Here is a 19,387-nt window from a genome sequence, read left to right on the forward strand (position 1 = left end):
CCACCCGCAGCCGTCGTTTTGGCTTGGCCGTTGCTCCGTAGCCTGACACGCGGTGGTAAGATATGATGGCCGGGTTTTAGACTTCCCCTACACCAAAGAAGCGGCCATCATTTGTTGCCATCGCGTGCCTGATCATGTTTGTATGGATAGATCTTCCTTGAGTCTTTGACGTCGTAGTCCCGCTGTTTCCACACTTGGCGATTACCAACTTTTTTTCTCTCCTTCACTGGCTGGGGTGTTTCGCCATGGCAGACGGGAACGAAAACGAGGCAAAGATACTCTTTGGTATGAATCTTGCTATCGACTTCTCGCATTGTGTGTTCGTCTACTGCTAGATTTCGAAAAGTCCATCCTTCCTACCGTGAGGGGCCATGTACTGGAAGTGCATGAATCGTGTTGAGCAAATAGATCTAACTGTTGAAACCCGCGCCAATCATAGGGAGGGCAAGGGACAAGCAATGGTGAAGTATCAAAGCAAGGCTGATCAAAGAACATGGTATTACGCTTGATATACGACAAACATCCGCTCCGAGGCGATGGACAATTCTAGCTCTACATCAGGGGACCTCACAGCTCGGCACTCCGGTCCGTTAGCGGTCTATTCCGCGCCAACACCTGATCCACAAGCTCCTTGCCAGGGAAATCGATAATAACGATACCCGTCTTCCCACTATCCCCCCGGTCCGCCGTCGCAGCGAGCCAGTCGCCGGTACGGTCGTTGATGCCGGCCACCGTTCGGTTCAGATTCCCCGCCGCGGCCTCGATGGGCAGCACGCCGACGCTGGCGCTCAGGTGCGCGAGGTAGAGCACGCGGTTGGCGTGCGGCTTGGCGGTGGCGGCGCGACGGAGGGCGTTCTCGACGGCCTCCCACTTCATGTAGAGGTGCTCGACGCTGGGAATGATCCAGAGGTCCTCCAGGACCATGTCGGCCGACTCCCAGATGACACCATAAGGACTCTCGGGGCCCTTGGAGGGGAAGTTTTGGAGGAGGAAGATCTTGCCGCGGAGGGCGCCGAGGGTCGGGTAGGGCTTGCGCGGGTTGTGTTTGCGGAAGTGGGATTTGGCGCCGGGGGATGTGGCGGTGGAGTTGTGCAGATAGTAGTTGAATGCGTCCTCAAAGGTCATGCTGTTGTTGCCGAGGGGCCTGCCCTCCTCCTTGAGACGCATGACAATGGTCTCGCTGGGGTGGTCGTCGAGGAAGTCAAAGAGGGTGAGGAGGACTTCCGTGTAGGAGTGGCCCGTGTACATGGAGGCGTGGTAGATCTCTATGGAGTCATTGACGAGGCGGCCTCGGATATCGAGGTACCGCATGCCGGCGTGCAGCTGGGCTGAGAGGTTGTGGTTCTGGCATTGGAAGACCTGGTTGGTGAGGTCGTAGGTGAGTGTGTCGTGGGTGCCCGGAATGGAGAGCGAGGTGAGGTTGGCCTCGTCCGGGATGGCCTTCATCCATTCGGCGTGATCGGCCTTGTCGACGTCGAAGGAGTAGTGTGATTCATAGCCGCGGTAGCAGTGGTTCTTAGACTTGACGAAGCAGGGGGCTAGTGAGAGCAGGACGGAGAAGAGGGCTGAGACGAGGAGGAAGAAGGAGAGGACGTAGAGGAGGGGCATGCAGTGGAAACGCATCTTTGGAGGCTACGCCGCGGTCTATAAACCGTGGGTGTATGAGAGTGGGTAATACGGGCACGCGTAAGTGAGTGAGTGGGTGATACACACACTCGTTTGAAGTGAGTGAGCGGGTGAGTGAGGTCGTACTGAGATGCAGAGGCGCGGACGCGGGGTGTGGGATCCGAGAGGTCCGCGATGCACGGATGAGGCTCCTCTCTCGGGTGAGACGCGGATGACGGAGCTCCTCGCACCTTGTTTGGCTCGCTCGCGGTGCGGTGCTCTGCAGATCTCCGGCACGGAGAAGGGGGCCCCCGCAATGTCCGGCAGTAAGTCTTGTTGAAGCCGTTGAAGAAGGAGATATCAAAAAAGGGGGATACGCCTAAGACTCGGTTCTTTGAAATGACGTCCAATTAGGTACACAGGAAGAAGAAATGATGTACAAACAACAAAAGCGAATCTCCCGCACTTACTTCTCCCACACGCACTTCAAAGAAAGAGAAGGTTCAGGGGGCAAGGGGCGCGGACATGTAAGGTTCAGATGCTTTTACTGTTGAGGGAGAGTGAGAAGTCGAAAGTGAGAGAGAGCCTCAGAGCTAGCCGAACGTCACGTCACGTCACTGGTTCCCCCCCGTTGGACGTCCGCGCCGTAGCTCATCTTTGGGCGCCCACGTGCGTCGCATGAAAATGAATCGAAGACCGCACCAAAGTTGTTCCGGAATTGCCTTCGCCTCCGGGCGGGACACGGGCGGCTCAAAGCGCTCCACCATCTTTTTGCGGGTTGCCCCTGAGATTATAGGGGTTATCCTGACATTGGAGGAAGCATGTTAAGAAGAGGTTGAAACTTGAAGCAAGTCTTTGAGTCCATCATGAAGATTGCGGCATCGTGTACGGCTGTGCCAAGTACAGCTGTTAGGTAGTACCATAGGTACGGGCATCATATCTCAAAGCCATTAGCTAGTCGACAGGCGATAAGACCAAGGGATCAGCACATAACGCTGACTGCCCAGGGCCTACAGGTCACGGCGGTGCATCCGTATAGGCACAGGCCTCTGCCCCGCGTGCGGCATCGGCGGGAACAGCACGCGGCCGATCCTGGCCCGGTCACCGCCGAAACAACGACAGCTCGTCCCGCCAACCAATGCTCAACTAGGCCTCGAAAGGAAAGACCATGATTCGGCTCGTGATTTTGCGGTTTGCTTGCTTTGCCGTCTTTTGTGCTGTCAAAGCTCCTTCTGTCCTCGAGAGTATTCCATAGTCCACGAGACTACATGTATTCATCTATCCGGGACTCGAGGAGGTCACACAATGGACAAGAGGAATGTGAAACCCACGCACGGGAACATGCGGTGAGTCGGGCGTGTAACATCACACAAGATAAACAAGAAACAAGGTAGAAGCAGGTTGTTGGAAAACTTGCAAACGCAGCCAGCCCGTATGCCGGCACCCCGGCTGGATGGTCACTGGTCGCGCATGTTGTACTCCTCGCCCCCCCCCCCCCCCCCCCCAAGTTTGTGATAGGCAGGTGGTTGGGAATTGGGACTGTTGGTGGAAACATATGACTGTCCCCGCGATACATATCAGCTCTTTCGGCCAATGCGGTACGGATTGCGCTGCATTGTTTTCGACCGCAAGATCAGTTTGTGAATGCAGGTCGCTGACATGTTTTACCTGGAGGTGTCTCGCGCATTCACAGCTTCATGGTACTCCTGGCACTGGGTCCATTTGAGTCCTGCTGCCGCCGCCGCAACCGCCGCCGCCGCCGCCGCCGCCCGACTTGGGTTTCACGCATGAATGATCGATCATAAACAACAAACCTTTCCAACCTCTCTGTTTTCGTCACTGAACCGACCGCATCCCCCGCACGCACGCAGGAAACCCAGTGTTCCAAAAGGCCCTGTCCTGTCAACGCGCATATCCGCTGCCTGGCCCCCACCTAGCTCAAGCTCTTCTCTCCACCGAAAGCGGACAGTCATATGCAACTACGCGGATGCGTATATGATGTGACCCGCCCTCATGCCGTGAAAAGATATTCCGCGTTTTGTATATCCCATAGAGGTCCGTCGAAATACCTAGGCAATTGTTTGTAAGAAGGATGGACGCGACTCTTGAGACGAGCCTTGATGTTGCTGTATCGCGTGGTGGTTGGATGGCGGGGTACGCATGAGGTGGAAACTAGAATAGAGCCCGCTCTCGTAGCATTTCCAGTCAACTCAAAATCAAAGTGACCATGGCGCGATGATATGCCCTCATCGTTGAGACAATGGCACCTCACAGTGTTCATGTCTCCGCCAAAGCGTGTACAGAATTGTGCTTGACGTCAAAATGATAGTCAGCCAGTGGTCAACATCAAGAGGGTTACAGTTGTGAGGCTGAAAAACAACTGGAAACAGCTCAACTCTCCTACGTCGAGAAGCCCTTTTGTCCCCGGTTGAGCGATAGCACCCTCAAAGTTTTGGCAACGTGCCAATGAGTAGGACTGGAGGCCCAACCACATCGCCTTAAGACGAAACGAAGGGAAGCGTGGGTTTAGCTATTTGCCAATTCTTATTGGATTGTTTGACGGTCGCAATTTTGACAGTAACGGTTCCGTTGCTACCTTGTAAGTTGGCGATACGAGTCTTTCTTTGACACTGACAGGTTATTTCGGTTTCAGAAAACGCCTTTTGCCTGACAGTCTGTGTGACTGCATAAAAACCGTGATAAACTCCAGGTTCATAGTGCTGAAGGTGGATGCTGACAAAGATGGTTGCCTTCCACCTCTAGATATCCCAGCCGAGCATGGCAACTCCATCATGACAGGTTGAATCTGGGCATCCGAATCATAGAGCACCAACATGCAATAGAAGGGCTGACACTTCTCTCTTGCCACCTACCATCTGCACGGCAGAATGTGCCGCGAAGAGGCCCCCCACCTATAATCTCAGGACCAGTGGACCGCAAAGTCAAGCACGTCAACAGTCGCCGTCCCTATCCCCCGTCCAGCTTTCAAGGTTTACGGGATTCAAGTCCGCCTCGCCTTCAAGGCCCGGCATCGCGTATCTGGGCCCGTGTTCGCGGCCTGCATCACTAGTTCCCCGTGAATGGGAGGGGATCTTGTAGTCAAACTAGTGCGGCGCACGAACCCGATGAAGAGCGGTTCCCATCTCTTGATGATGGGACGGTGAGGAAGTGGAATGTGGAGTGAGAGCAAGAAGTATCCGTAGACACCTGGAGAAGAGGCTCACGAAATCGCCGCCGCTGATCACTCCGCGTTCCTCTTTCCTCAGGGGCCCAGCGAACTCGTCCTACCTAGACACAAAGAACCATGTGAGCCTGAGGTATTTCTGAGAAACATCTGGCGGCCAAGGGACTTTTGCCGCCCGCGGAAACAATGAAAAGATGAGATGATCCTCTGGGCGAACCGCCGTATGATAGTTATCCCCTTCCCCAAAGAAGACTTCTTCATGGCCGCCGGACGGCTTCATGTGATCCCTACGAAGAAAGTCGCGCCTCGTATTCCCCCAATCTCTTCCCAACAAACCCCACAATCCCTTTCGTATGTAGCACGACGTCTGCATACCACCCACCATCAAAGTGTGCAACCACAAGTGGCCTTCCCACCCACCTCCGGAGAAGGGGAACCGCTCATCGTTCACATCATTAAAAGACCATTCGCCAATCGCGCGCAGAGGTCCCTGCGATTTCGACAACAAGAGCCTCCAAGAAAGATCGTCCCCCCCTCCTCCTTTACATGCAGTACATTCAGCGTCTCGCTTGGCGGGGCGAGAGGTGACCAACAGCCGGGACACTGAGACTCCGGGTCTGTTAGTGCGAACGAGTCTGCGATCTTCTTCGCGGTGCCGCTATCGTTTCAATATTTGTAGGTAGAGAGATGGTGACACCGTGAGCGGGAAACCTTGGACGGGGTTTTTTTTCTGGTGAATGCTTGCTTGGCTGGGCTGGACTGGTCAGGGAACCCACCAAAGCTTAAAGGACTGAACAGATTCTCCGTAGACGTAGACGAGAACAATGACCTTGTTCCTTGTTACGGAGGAAACGCCGCGCCTATCGGGCCTTTGGAAACCAAATCTTGTTTCTTTGCTGGCATCGGTCGATAACAGGTAGGTCCTTGTCAACTTTGCTGCGGTAAGCAGCATGTTCGCTGCCGCTTTCGCCCCCCCGCCGCTGCCGACTCCGCATCCATTGGAGATGGCTGAATTGACTTTTTGGTTTTATTTTCTGTTTTTTGAGATCCTTCCCTGGGCCGTGGACGGATAGTGTCCCCTGCGAAAGCGATTTGGCCTGCTTGAGATGACAACTCCGCCCGCGATCGAAGGGTTTGATTGTGTAGCAAAGTGCACAACATACAGGAAGCAATATAGCAACTCAGGCCTTGAGTCAAAAAGTGAAGCCAGGAGCAAGAAGATCTGGCAATCGACCCCGCGGAGTTGCGTCCCCGTGCGTACGCCCGTGTAATAAGCCTGGTGAGGAGAGAGAAAACCAGCCCCGGATCCGGCGCCGCGTTCGCGCATACGTTCTCCCGGTACGAGGCCCGATTCGTGCCGGAATGGCGTGGCCTCTACAGCAGGATTGGTCCCCTCTTTATTCCAGGAGGGTTTTGTTTATCAGATGCAGATGCAAACCACGAGGTTGGTGATACGAAGTCGAAGCTCGTCATGTGGTGGTGTATTCATGCCCGCGCTTAGTCGCAGGATGTCAGACTAACATGGTGCTAGCATAGGCACCCTTCCTGCATGGCGTGCCCCGACTGTTCATGTCATGTTGCTATGCAGGTTAACCTTGACGGAATCTGTTGTAGGGCAGGCTAGGCAGCTGAGGTATCGTATGAGTGAGTATCTCGTCGAGGGTCGGCGACATTGGCGAAAAGGCCCCGGTCTCGATCGGAAGCTTCAGACGGACGTGAACTTCAAAGTTTTCGGCGTTCCGGGGGTGGGATGGATGGGCGACGGGGAATATTGTGGCACCCGTTGTGCCGTTCAATCATCCCACAGCCATCCGGCCTTTTCTTCTGTATCGTGTACGGACTAGAAGAGTGCCGAGTCGAAGGGAGTGTTTACTTCTCCGAAACCCCCCAAGGCAGATGCACCCTAAACTGCTTGTGGCGGGGTTCTGGCAAACAAGTGCCGCAATGTTCTGCTCTTTGCTCGGGTGGCGCACATGGAATGATGTTTCGAGATTACCATGGTAGTAGAAGTTAGAACTTAGAAGCTTGCCCAACAACCCCCCTGCGGCTCCGGTTATCTGGATGCATGCGACCATTGCCACGGGCGTTGCCTAATGGGGGTTTAGAGCTCCCAACATGCCCATGGTAATGGACTCATCAGGTTCTCTTCAGTCTTTACCACGTTGGTACTGGTAGAAGCCGGGGTACTCATTTCGTCCGGTGTTTCTTTCTTCGCGATGGAAGCCTCGATTTATCGCACATGGGACGCAAAGAAACTGGGACGACAAGCGTCTGTATCCAAGGCAGAGGGTGCCTCTGAGGGTAGTAGTGGCAGGCACACTCACTGCACGGAAAGCGACCAAAGAGCCAAAGCAGCATGACCAAGTCAATAAAGCACTGCCGCATGTGTTTGGCGCCGGTGCTTCTGTCCTGAGAAGGGGAAGGCTCGACGATGCTCACAAATCAAAATCAATGGTCTCCAATGGGCAATAGGGGGCATACCCCTTTGCAGCAAGAGGGTCAGGAAGAGCGTTGAGGGTGTAACCTGATGCGGCGGCTCAAGCCAGGAGGGGGGCACGGGGGATTGCAACGGGGTGGCTTTTTCGATGGTAGCGGCAACGCTAGAACGCATTTCGTCGCGGTGCTATGCTGTTATCAGCGCGCCAGGCGAGTACGTGTATGGTGAATTTGAATAGGTGTGTTTGTTGGGTGTGAGTGCGGGCGGGAACGTGGGACAGCAACAGTTCCATGAAGAGAGCAACGACGGACGCGATTCGGTTGCTGAACTGTCTCTGCAGATGATGAATGTGACCGGGTATCTGGTGTAGATGAATCATGGAGGTGAGCCGAGAGAACCGGGCAGAATGGATTGAAATGGACCAAAATGACTCGGCGTGCCAGTGGACTCTGGCTTCCGGGTAACCCGCTCCGGGACAGTACTTGTCTATCAGCGTCAGCCCATCTGAGCGGGCAACGACACCATGCGAGAGATACGAAAAACAGGCCGGAAAATGGTGTGAATGAAAAGGTATGTATTCGTAGTCCAGGCCAAGGTGAGAGAGTTCGCTGACAGCCTGACAGCAGCGAGACCACCGGGCGCCATATCAACGACCCAGTGAGGTAAAGTGTCATATAGTAGACATGTTATTAATGCCGTTTGCGCCCCCGAAACTACCGGCGGCCCCGGCCATGGTGTTCCTGTCCTCGTATACAAGTAGAGTGACTGTAAGCAACATGGGGAATAGCTCGCGAGTAGAGACTGAGAGCCAACTCGTAACCGGGGACCAAGCAGGACCTCAACGCCGGATGAGGATAAGACGAGCAGACGGTAGCAACCGGCCAGCGGGAAGGATGCGAAAAAGAACCGAATGCTGATGAAGTGAACACCGACCATAGACCTGGTGTCATTAGTATGAGTACAAGTGACATGAGGCATTCTCAGAGCAACAATGGCCCTAAAGACCGAGAATCAGGATCAGACAGACGAAACATGGCCGCACTGCACGCAAGAGCGAGCAAAAAGTGAGATACTCGCAAAGCAAATGTCAATGTGGAGGTTCCTGTCTGATGGTGGATGCATTCACGACTCAGACATTTCTTGGGGACAATCAACAGAGTGGGTGGAATAAGATAAGCAACAAGATTGAAGGGGCTGATTTTAAACGTCAAGAGGTCCAACCACGTTGAGGCTTTGGGATTCCCCGGAGCCGCGGGAATTAGACTGCAATCAAGGCTCAAACGTGACGCTGCAGCGCGTATTTCCGATATCGTATTCATCAAGGTATTGTGTGTGTTGTTCAGTGTTGCCTCACTCGAGGCGGATCGAGTATCCATGCACCCCAACCCTCACCGATTGAATGAGCGAATGAGTGAGAGAATAAGGGCGGGCGGTAAAGCAAAAAGGATGTTCCAAAGTTGGCAGTGTAAATTGGATCCGTGGAGGCGCCCACCCTTGCTTGTGTCTGGTGTTTTAGCGACGAGATCATCGCAGTGGGGGAGAACTCTGTCGCTGTTCCAGCGCTTGGCTTCAGCTGGTGTTGCGCCGGGAGTTTTGGGGAAGGGGAAAGGAAGAGGTTTTTAGTGAGAGACAGAGACAACTGCTGAAGGCAGCTGAGAAGTTGTCGGGCTACGGCAAGGAATGCAGGCATCATGCCTCTTGGGTAAACATGTCTACCTAGTTTGTGTTGCCAGGCACGGCACAAGCGGCCAGAGACATGTATAATGTATCCATCCGTATCACAGTTTTTTTATGTTGTTTTTGTGCCAGATCCACCTATCATCAAGCAGAGAAACGAAAGAAGGCAAGCGCTTGGTGGTCTGTGCTTTATGGAGCTTGATAGTGGAGAGTGACGACATTCAACATGGGCTCAGGGGAACAGGGGTGTGCTAGGAGCAGGGGAAGAGGAGCAGGGGGTTCTTGGAGGTACATCTTGGGAGTGACAGATCATCCGTCACCCATTCAAGTCTCTCACTCGAGTCCGAGACTCTTTGATGGAGGAAGAAAGACGATTGACAGGCTGTTGGTCGTGGGCAATGAAGAGAGAGGGAGTTGGCGGCGGTAATAAACCTTTGGGTGCCGCCGTGATGCCTGCCGCTTAGACAGCATTGATGGAATTGACAGACTCTCAGTCATTTCGACACGGCCGCGGGAGGAACGCAAGATTGAGATTGACGGACGCCGCGTCTGCTCATCCACTCACACAGCCGCATCGTTGGTTCGTTCTCGGGCACTTCTGTCGGTCCGTCCGCACGCTGCGTTTGATTTGGATGTTCGTCGAGACCCCTGCAAGCTCGACTACTGTGCGCTACCCACGACGCCACAGCTGGTCTAAGCTACATCAGGTCGAGCTCGGGATGGATGCGCCGGGCGCGCGCGAAGCGGGACTCCTTGGGTTGTTCTGCTGTGACTGGGATGTCGTGTCGACCCCGATGGGGGTTGTGGTTTTGGCATCTCTCTCGCTGAATGTCCGTCAGATGGAGATAATCAATCCCCCTGCCGTAGGGCAGTTTGGAGAGTCAGGGAAACCAGGTCCAAGATGGCGAGGATGGCGAAGGTTCGGCAAGCATCATATGAGCAAGACGAAAGTACTACGTACCGGTAGTCCCTTCTTATTGACTTCTCTTCGCACTTTGTCTCCTCGTTGTGTAAGTTGTGGTGTCGTGAGGAAATGCTTGTTATGCAATTCGACACAAGTGGCATAGATAGTCATTAGACCGCTCTCTGTATCTTTGTTAGCTCGCGGCTTTCACAAGACAGGCAGGAGGCGCAATTGCTCCTATCCCAATAGGAGGGCTCATGGCCGGCCGGCCGTCCACTGATCCGGATTGGATGCGAATGCAACGGTGAAGTTGCAACGTCGTTACACACATACTTGGGTACCATGTGCGTGTGTGCCATTGTGGTGATGGTCTTTGATATTTCTTCTGGCGTCTCTGAGTATGCATCGCTTTAGGTGTTATGAGCGGCACGCGTCCACGTATCAAGGCGGCTGTGGTTTGTCGCTGAGCATGTTCCATCGACCGCCACCATCACCGAGTTTGTCTCTGGCGGGCCATTCGCAAGCTCGCACGCGGGCGTAGCGCACAACATGCGAGAGGATGATCCACGGGGTCATGCTGTTGGGTTCTCAGCTGTCGTGTTCCACTCTGATAATTGGAGAGAAGAACATTGGCATTGGCACACCCAATCGGATGAAGGATGGGATGGCCTCTCTTTTTTGGGTGCAATTGGGATGGAAATGGGAGCGGAAGTAAGAGAAACACACGGAGAAGAGAGAGAGAACGTGATCGAGGTGAGCTGCTTTGGAAGCAAGAGCCCCCCCCCTCCGTCCTGGTTCCTTCCTGGTCCTGGTCACAATCAAATGGGGTCGTGTCCTTCCTGCCTGGTCCTTGTTGATGGCCCCGCTTCAGTCACGTCAAATCCACTTTTTCTTTTTTCTCTCCTTCTGCAAGTTCCAACCACCCGCCCATCGGGCTTTCCAAAGTTGCAGCTTGCTGGTGCTAATGGCAGGTGCTCCAAGTGTCTGCGTGCGTCGTTCTTGGATTTTGGTGGTCGTTGTGCCATCCATCCCCATTCCAACTTCCCAAGAAATCCACACCATCACCGTCTCGTCCCTAGCGTCTAATCCCTTCCCCCTTCGTCCTCCTCGGATTTCCCAATTGTGCCATTCTAAACTTCTACTGATACTCCCCATGCCCATGCCCATTCATGATCATCCACGGTATCCGTAGTCACAGTGACACCCCCCCCCCCAATCCCTACCTTGTTCTCGCTCCAAGAAAACAACCCGCAGCCGTGACCTAGCTTCTACCTCTTTACCTGTAACTCGTCTTCCTCGATCCACCTTCATTTTCGATATTGGAATCTTCTCTCCTTCTCTCTTCTTCCTTGCCTGTTCTCTAGCCCACGGTGTGCCTGCCTAGCTAGACTCCATTCGTTTTCCTCGCCTTTTTTTTGTGTCATTATCGTCAACTTTTTCATTTTCCCCCGTACGGAGTATTGCGAGTGTTCCCACCTGCTCTCCGCCTCCGCCTTCGCGCCTTTGTCTCTGTTGGTGAACTTGGTGAAGCCAGCATCCCCCGGCAAAAGCGAAAGAGAGAGAGACACACAAATCGTATAGAGAGGGGATACACCACCACCACAACCGCTTCGCTGCAGCTCTTGTCTGCACCCAGTCCCTCGTTTCCCTTCCTGGCCCTTGCTTGCTTGGGTCTTGCGTCTTATTCCTAGCTATTGTTGCTGCTAGCCTGCTGCATTTGCCCTGCTGCCGATGCCGTTGTAGCTGCACCTTACGAATTGCATTCTGCGTGTTGCTGCTGCTGCTGCTGCTGCTCGGCACCAACCACCAATTCCACCTCACTCGCTTGTCCACTTTCTTCCCTGGCCTTGTCTCTTTCCCTTCGCTTCCCTCCCCTTGGCGCCTGCTTCTTTTCTACCCGGGGCTGCCTGACCATCACCACTTCTCCAACATCATCCTCACTCACTTCACCTTTTTCCTCCACACCTGCTCCTCCTTCCCTCTTCCTCCTTCTCCCCTCTCCCAATCGGACCACGACCAGATCCCAAGGTCGACAACCTCCTGGACGACAAGACAGCATCAGCCCTGACTGATTGACAGACCCTGCGCATCCTCTACCCTCAGGCCACACCTTAATCGAGGAAAGAAGGACGCTGTTCATTATTGAAAGAGGGAGGACCATAATTATACTCGGACTCTTGCGCACCCGGTCGTCTCGTTGCTCTTGTCTCAAAGGTCCCCAATTCTTATCCTCAATCATTGCGCTAGTTGTCTCTAGGGGCAATCATCTCAGTCACTGGTCGGTGCTTGGCTACTCTCGGCTGCCAGTAATTATTCGCCGCGTTCACTTGGGCTTTCACATCCGAACCCTTTCGCCCTCTTTCCCCATCCACACTTGGCGCCAACAAATCTTGCACCAAACGCCACGGCCCGGCCTGCTTACCTTCTTATCCTCTTTTTTCTCATTCTCTCGGCTTCAACTTCGTTCGAGTCGGCACCTTGCGGCTTTCTCGCTCCCAACTTCAAGCAAAAAGAATCGATCTCCGAGACTTGGACCAGCTGTAGACCATAGTCAAGGTACTCGACGACCCCTGCGGTCTCCCGCTTGCCTGCTTGGCCGTGTAGGACAAGCACAGCATCTTACCTTTGGGAGCACCTTTTAACCTTTCCTCCCGCCGCCCACCGACCGATCCAGACGTCAGATGTCAGCCCCGTGAGCGTCTGACTCTGGCAAGTGTGAGTCCAGAGTCCTGAGAAACCCAGCCATTGGTCCCGAGGTTATTTTGTGAACCTAAAACTACCTCTACCCCCTCAATCTTGAATGTTTAAGCTGACCGAAAATCTCTCAGTACAATCGTCCACGGAGACGTAGCTATCATGACTTTCACCGAACGAACGACGAGATGCTTGGGCATCTTCGCCTTCGCGCTATCATCATGGGCGACGATGGCACAGGCTGCGCCAGAACCCGAAATCCTCATGCCTCGACAATTGACGCAGAACCTCTGCTCTAATACGAACACGGCATCCATGAGCGCCAGTATGTTGTAACCTCAAAAGAAGACATGATTTGGCAGCACTGCCCGAGGCTTTCAACATCCTCGGCCAGCCCTGTTTTTTGTCTCCCGCTACCTAGCCGTACACAATGGCTAATTTACCTCTCTAGACCTCAGCACGTGGCAGACGAATGGACTCTGCACCGACTTCTGTCGAGACAAGAACTATGCCTTTGCCATTGTCCAGTGGCAATCCTGTTGGTGCTCTGATGTCGCGCCGGCCGCGTCCAGCGAAGCCGAAGTCAGCGACAAATGTAACGATATCTGCCCCGGCTATGATATCGAGCACTGCGGCTCGAGGCCCAACTACTACGGATACCTTACGCTGGCAAAGGCTCCTACCAGCACCGCCGGCAGCGGAGGTGACAGCTCGTCATCGTCCAAGGCAGCGGCCAGCACTACCGCACAACAAGTGAGTACACCCCCCATCGCCATGTATCGTGAATTGCATGCGTGATTCTGCGTGATCTCCACCCACTACACGATCCCGATCCTCATCCCCAGACTCCGTCGTCTCACCTCCACCACGTGTGATGCCTTGGCTTAATCGTCTGGAACCCAGGCATCCCCGGCCCCGCCTGCAACAACCGTACAAATCATCACACAAGTAAAAACTGAGACAATTCAGAACACAGTCACGCCCGATCCGGAAACGACGACGACGTCAACAACAACTGTATGCTCTCAAAAGTCCCAACAACATGCCGTGCCCGTAAACCTGCATTTGATAAATGAGGGGGTGTGTCACTGACACGAGTAACCGCTGACTGGAATTCTAGACTTCGAGTAGCAGCAGACCGAGATCGACGGTTCAAACGGTGACAGCCGATGGAACCGTGAGAACCATCTTCGTCACGCCGACTGCGACGGGGACCGAAGGCGCAACAGGGGCTTCCGAACTGACGCCCGGCAACCAATCATCGTCAAATGGACCCAGCACCGGTGCTGTTGTTGGAATCGTGGTCGGTGTTATCGCCGCGGTCGTGGCCATTGCAGGACTGGGACTCTTCTTGTTCTTCAGACGTCGGAGACAACAACAAAACGAGAACAACAAGTACGACGAGCCTAGCCACCGGGGTAGTTCCGCCGGCATGACCGGTTCGCCACGAAACCCCGAAATGGTTGTTACCGTCGATGGAGGAAGATGGGATCCCGACGCCTCAAGCGACCATCGCCGAAGCCGCCTTCTCGCTCATGACCCTCGCCTGGATCCTCTCCCGAGAGGCCTCTACGTGCACAACAAAAGTGCAGAGAGTATTAACACCCTACGCGACGACCAAGATTACTCCCGCAAGGTTCACCAGCCGGTTTTGCGGGCGACCAACCCGGATCCTGACACTTGATAAAAGTCGATGGAACAATCGGGCGGACCAAGACGACGAGATGTCATGCACTCGTTTACGACGTACACGAATTCGGTCTAGGTACCAATTTTCGGTCTTCGCATTGCGTTTTTGAGATACCAGGACGGCGTTTCCATTCATTTCACGACTCTGCATAGAAGGATCCTGGATTGGGGGCCCCCGCGGCAACACGGGCGTGATAAGGTCGATCAATTGAGATCGACATCCGCCGCAGTATATTATGAGCATCAGGCCACCGAGCACGAACACGAACACATCACATGGGCAACACTAATGCAGGGGACGACGGCTGCCATAATTTCGATTCTGTATCTCCTGCCTTCAATCGGTGGTTTGGTCGTCGACGACAGCCCACAGGCAAAGCCCAAAATCGGCGGGTTATCGTTATTAGGCCGAGCTCAGTGATCATAGACGAAGAGCCCTGCTTTCCCGGTATGAGAGTCGAGCTACGACTCTTAGTTCTTGGGGTATAATGATAGCGACATTTGTACATACACGAACGGGCCATGAGCCAACAGCAAGACGACTCTCAGAAGTCGACGACGGTTGGATGGGCGAGATTGGTTACAGATGGTAGCGGTTTTAGCACCATTCCTCTTTCCAATGGGCACACACCTATGGGTGACGATGCATCCACAACACGTAATCGAGTGACTCGGGACTGCGGAGGTTGCACGAAGCTGGTCGAGCTGAGCCCAAGATGGAGACATCACGTCGAGGTTACAGACTGTGTAGCCTGTCACCGGATGTTTTGGGCGACCAAACAGCAGACTGCACAATGGTCACTGAAGCGAAAGAAAAGTTCTATAGCTAGTTGCGACATTCAATCATAATCACAATTGAACGCGTACGCATGATGTATGTCTACGCCAGGCGGTGTACAATAGGCAAGCGATGACCATGAGTCTCGTGTGAAATCAACCGCCGCTGTCTCGGGCACCCTCCTCGCTGGATCGGACCGGGGCCGGCAAAAAAAAAAAAAACAAGGCTCGGGCGACTCAATTGTGTGTGCGTATCGGTTACGGGCGTACGGGGATAGACGTTGCCACATGTTGGATCATGGCACGAATGGCTACGACTGGGCACAGGGCATACAGGGCACAGGGATTTGGACTTTTGCCAATTGCTTGTGATTGTTCGCGTGAAAGCCTGGTTCCAGTGTTGGCCCAGGGTTGGCCCAGTGTTTGGAGGACAAGGTTGCCGAAGGATTCTGTTTGTGCGTGTGTGTGTGTGTGTGTGTGTGTGTGTGTGTCTTGACGCTTGTGTATTACTGAAAACCTACCGAGTAGAGTCCATGGGATAGTTGTGTAAAGATTAGTGGAAGATGGAGGGTCGGAAGCGATGCAGATAGGTTCGCGGCCGGGGGGGGAGGCGGAAGCAAGGCGAGGTCGATCGCAACTTTTGATGTGGAGATCTGTGTTTTTTTTTTTGACAAGTTGGAGGCAACGGAGGAACAACTGAGATGGATTCCGTCATCAGATCCTTCGATTTTAGTCTCTATAGGCAGTGGTTTCTTCGGAGTCTCACGTAGTATGAATAAGAGTGTTGGAGGCGCGTGCCTGGGTATTGATGTCATTGGTGATTTTGGCGTCAAGAAGTTTTGGGCGGGTGGACGTGGTTAGATGATGATTTAGGTGCTGCTGTTTCATTAGATTTAGGTGGGTGTTTGCGAAAAGCTTAGCGTCCATGTCGTTTGAATGGGAGAAGGGAGGTGGAGGGATTCCGGAGTGGGTATGATCTGATTATCTGGATTCTGGATTTCAGGGTGTGTGTGGAATGAATGGAGACCGTGATTGCGATTGATACGGGAAATACGGATACATTTCACATGCCTGGCTGTTGCTGACTACTACAGGCCGTCGGAGTTGATAGTTGGTCAGAAGCAAAGTCCGGTCTACGTTTTGTTGCAGTGACAGACAAGACTGGTTAGTAGGCTGACCGAGTTGATGCTTAATAAGAGGACGTGATCTGATGATTCCATGTGTATGTTGGGGTTTGTGTTGCTGGTTTCCTGTGTAGTGTAGATCTTCCCCTTTTTCCTAGTATTTCGGATCGGAGGTTTGAGATGAGGCTCAATCGAAGCCGCTGGACGGACGGACGGACGGACTGGCGTCATGCGCGAAATAGTATGCAGGATTCGGAGCGGACTGGCTACACTAGAGCAATTAGTCTCTTGATGATCCGACGCGTTCCTTCGCGGATAGCTTCCAAGAAAGGAGGCGTCGATGGTGGCACTATTCTTCCCCCCTATTTCACGAGGACAATCGAGTAGGTACTATGTATGCGTTTGGACTGCACTGGGCATCTTATGGTGGTTTGGAGGCGTCCATGTTTAAGTGGGATAAGCATACTTCCATCGGGCGTGGGAGCCGTGGGAGCGAGGGAGGATTTTGGGGGGGGGGGGGGGGGTCGATGGGAGGCTGCATGTTTCGAAACAAAACTGGATGACGGGGGAAGGAGGGGGAAAAGTCACTTGGGGCTTTGGGGCTGAATAGTGGTGAAATTGTTGTTCGAGATGTGGGCGTTTTAGGTTGGTGGTACAAAATCGCAGCCGAAACTGAGTTTCGGGAGTGAGAGACATTGAGCATAGGTAAGGTAAGATGAGAAGGGGGAATAGATACCTACCGAAACAAACAAAGAGCCATGAACAACACATGTCATGAATGGCACGCTGCATGAGTTGTACAGAATATGGTGTTTGCTCGTTGGATCATGAAATGTGAAGAAGGAAAAGGACTAGGGGGGGTGTTTGATGGGAGAGAAATACGCGGTCGGTATCCGTATACGAGTAATAGGAACCAGGAATGTTTGTTTGACTCGTATTTTTTGATAGAGAGGAGAGGGGAGCAAAATGAGATTGACCTGTAATTGCGAACCACGGTACTGTCGACCAGGGCTGTATGGTATACGACGACCGCGCCTCAATTGTGGCTGACGATGTAGGAATAGCCTCAATCTCATAGGCCTGGCCAGAGAGTATTTTGAGATAGGGAATTTGTATCCGTACGGCGGACAGCGGGTAGGTAGCGCGGAAAGTGGGATGTCGTTGCGTCTCCAGGAACGAGAAATGGAACATGGGGGTGAACTTGGCATGTTGGCATTGACTTTTTTCTGCTTCGTCGTCGTCGTGGTCCCGGAGCCGCGGTAATTAATATGAGTGAGGCAGAATCGCGATACTAGTTATCCGTAGCCTGTATGGATAGGTAGCGGAAAATGTGAACGTGCTTTCCGTTCTCCCTCGATTTTGTTCCTGCATCGGGTTTCCCCCGTTCTTTGGGAGGCCTGTGACGTCGCATCTGTCAGTCCGTCCGGTGTTCGTCTCATTGCGATGGGCCGTGTGTTTGATCTGCCGCTGGCGCGAGGAGAGAGAGTTTTGCTGTGCATGCGATATGAGAATTGCTCGGACGAAAAGAATGACGTTGATCGAGTGCGCTCGAGGTTGATCGAGGTCGAGTCCCTGCTTCAGTGCATGGCGGGCGAATCCATCGTGCCGCTGTGCGTGCGCACCCGCTGCACATCCGCGGTGGTCGCGTCGGGGATTTTACAGCGGATGAGAGTGCTTTTACTGTGCTATTCGTTCAAGCCTTCGAAGGTTGTAAATAGGTACTCTGTACTCTGCAGGTAGAGATCGAATTTTTTTTATCTGCTCTCCTTCGTTTCCGAATTCTAAAACGCCGCGCGGGAGGGACAAGATTTGAGGAAGGGGTGCCAGGGAAGGGGGCGGAGGTAGCCCAGGTGTTTGGCGTTGGATCCCTGTTCATAGCTCGACGCAGTACGGAGAAAAAAAGATTGAAATAAGAGATGGTAATGAGATTGCCCCGTACGAGTGACGCGTTCACATTTGCCCATACGACGCACTCTCGAGTGTCGAGAAGATGTTGATTTCACAATGTTGGGAGGTGTGTGTGGCGTAGATGAGTAGTAGGTAAGGTAGCTAAGGCAAGGAAGGCATATGATGCTGCAAATAGATGCCTTCGGTAACCGGCACTGGGCGCAATGAGGCGGTGACGCTCTTTGCATTGAAGCATCCGATGTTGGTGGATGAAGTTGCTCTGGTGATTTGAACAGTGATGCTGTCCACGCCGCCACAGCTATGTGTGCTTGGTACTCCGTACGGCTGAGCAGCCCAAAGGCCCCGAAAAAGTCGAGATGAAAGGGCCATGTGAAGGGAGAACCCCTGAAGGGGCGGCGCTGTGTTGTCCCGGAGGAGGGAGGGATCTCGCTGCTGACTGGATGCCGCCGTCGTCAGCGGCCCTGTAATCTTAGCGCGTCCGCTCCGTTCGACCCTTGGCACAGCCACTTGGCAAACGGTCCCCGGACTCCTTTGCCTTAGGTAATGTGCCCGCCCCTACGAATACCTTACCCCTGGTCCCCTACCAAGCACCCAAGTTACCAAAGCTGCAGGAAAGAAGTGACTCTCTGTGTGGTGCTTACCTCCTGACGGCTGTATGTCTCTCGCCAATTTCCCCCAAGTGCCTCCCCTCCTCCAAGTTTGCGCTTTCGTCACTCTTCTTCCCTCCTTCCCAACCCTTCACCACAACGGCCGTTCTCCTTGGTGCGCGTCTACTCTTCTGATTCTACCTTATTCTTTTTTGCTTCTTGGCCGTGGGCATCTCCTCCATCGATTGACCGAACTACCTTCTTCGTATCCGCCTGTATTTAATTCAACGTCACTCCGATAACGAAGACCGAAACGATACCCCGAACCCCGAACAACGACCAAGAGGAGAAATCCCCAGCTATAATTGCGCGACGGACAGTTAATTTTTTTGTGGAATCTTACAAGAGGAGGATCGACGTGCGACTACATTACTGGGCACGAACTGGGGAAAGACATCCCCTTCGAACCAGTCGACCACGATCCTCTGGCACCCACAGAAACACACAACCACATACTCATCAGAGAGGGAGAGACACGGCGCGAATTGAAGGGAGAAGGTCACTTGAGCCGGTAGAATTATAACGAGGAAGCCATCCCGGAATACGACTCCGTCAGTCTTAATTCGAAAACCGACGTTTCCTCTTATTTCGCGAGCCCGTTGCGACCACGCGACCCGCCCGAACGCAGTCCAGAGCCACGAGGCGACCAAGCTCTGCCAAGACCGGCACCCGCTCTGTTCCTGCAGCACACCAGTCTTGGCACAACCGTTAAACCCCAACCCACCGCCCTTCATCCACACC

At 53.6% G+C, this 19,387-nt stretch overlaps 3 protein-coding genes across 3 annotated transcripts; 1 reads left to right on the top strand and 2 right to left on the bottom strand.

Annotated features, from left to right (window-relative positions):
* Window positions 1-567: 567 nt before the first annotated feature.
* On the bottom strand, window positions 568-1,623 carry BDP55DRAFT_553792 (phosphatidylinositol-specific phospholipase C; the record flags this gene model as incomplete). Its single annotated transcript, XM_060569325.1, has 1 exon — window positions 568-1,623. The coding sequence occupies one exon, from the start codon at window positions 1,621-1,623 to the stop codon at window positions 568-570; it is 1,056 nt and encodes a 351-aa protein (XP_060428666.1).
* A 9,934-nt stretch (window positions 1,624-11,557) lies between these two features.
* Window positions 11,558-12,046, bottom strand: BDP55DRAFT_632734 (uncharacterized protein; the record flags this gene model as incomplete). The annotated part of the gene is made up of 1 exon (XM_060572459.1): window positions 11,558-12,046. One exon carries the CDS (start codon window positions 12,044-12,046, stop codon window positions 11,558-11,560), a length of 489 nt encoding a protein of 162 aa, XP_060428667.1.
* Window positions 12,047-12,663: 617 nt separating this feature from the next.
* On the top strand, window positions 12,664-14,185 carry BDP55DRAFT_694440 (uncharacterized protein; the record flags this gene model as incomplete). The annotated part of the gene is made up of 4 exons (XM_060577358.1): window positions 12,664-12,826; window positions 12,953-13,254; window positions 13,405-13,476; window positions 13,622-14,185. The coding sequence occupies 4 exons, from the start codon at window positions 12,664-12,666 to the stop codon at window positions 14,183-14,185; spliced, it is 1,101 nt and encodes a 366-aa protein (XP_060428668.1).
* Between the last annotated feature and the right edge of the window lie 5,202 nt (window positions 14,186-19,387).

This window comes from Colletotrichum godetiae, assembly GCF_030913485.1.
Source record: "Colletotrichum godetiae strain CBS 193.32 chromosome Unknown BDP55scaffold_24, whole genome shotgun sequence".
In the NCBI taxonomy this organism is placed as follows: Eukaryota; Fungi; Ascomycota; class Sordariomycetes; order Glomerellales; family Glomerellaceae; genus Colletotrichum; species Colletotrichum godetiae.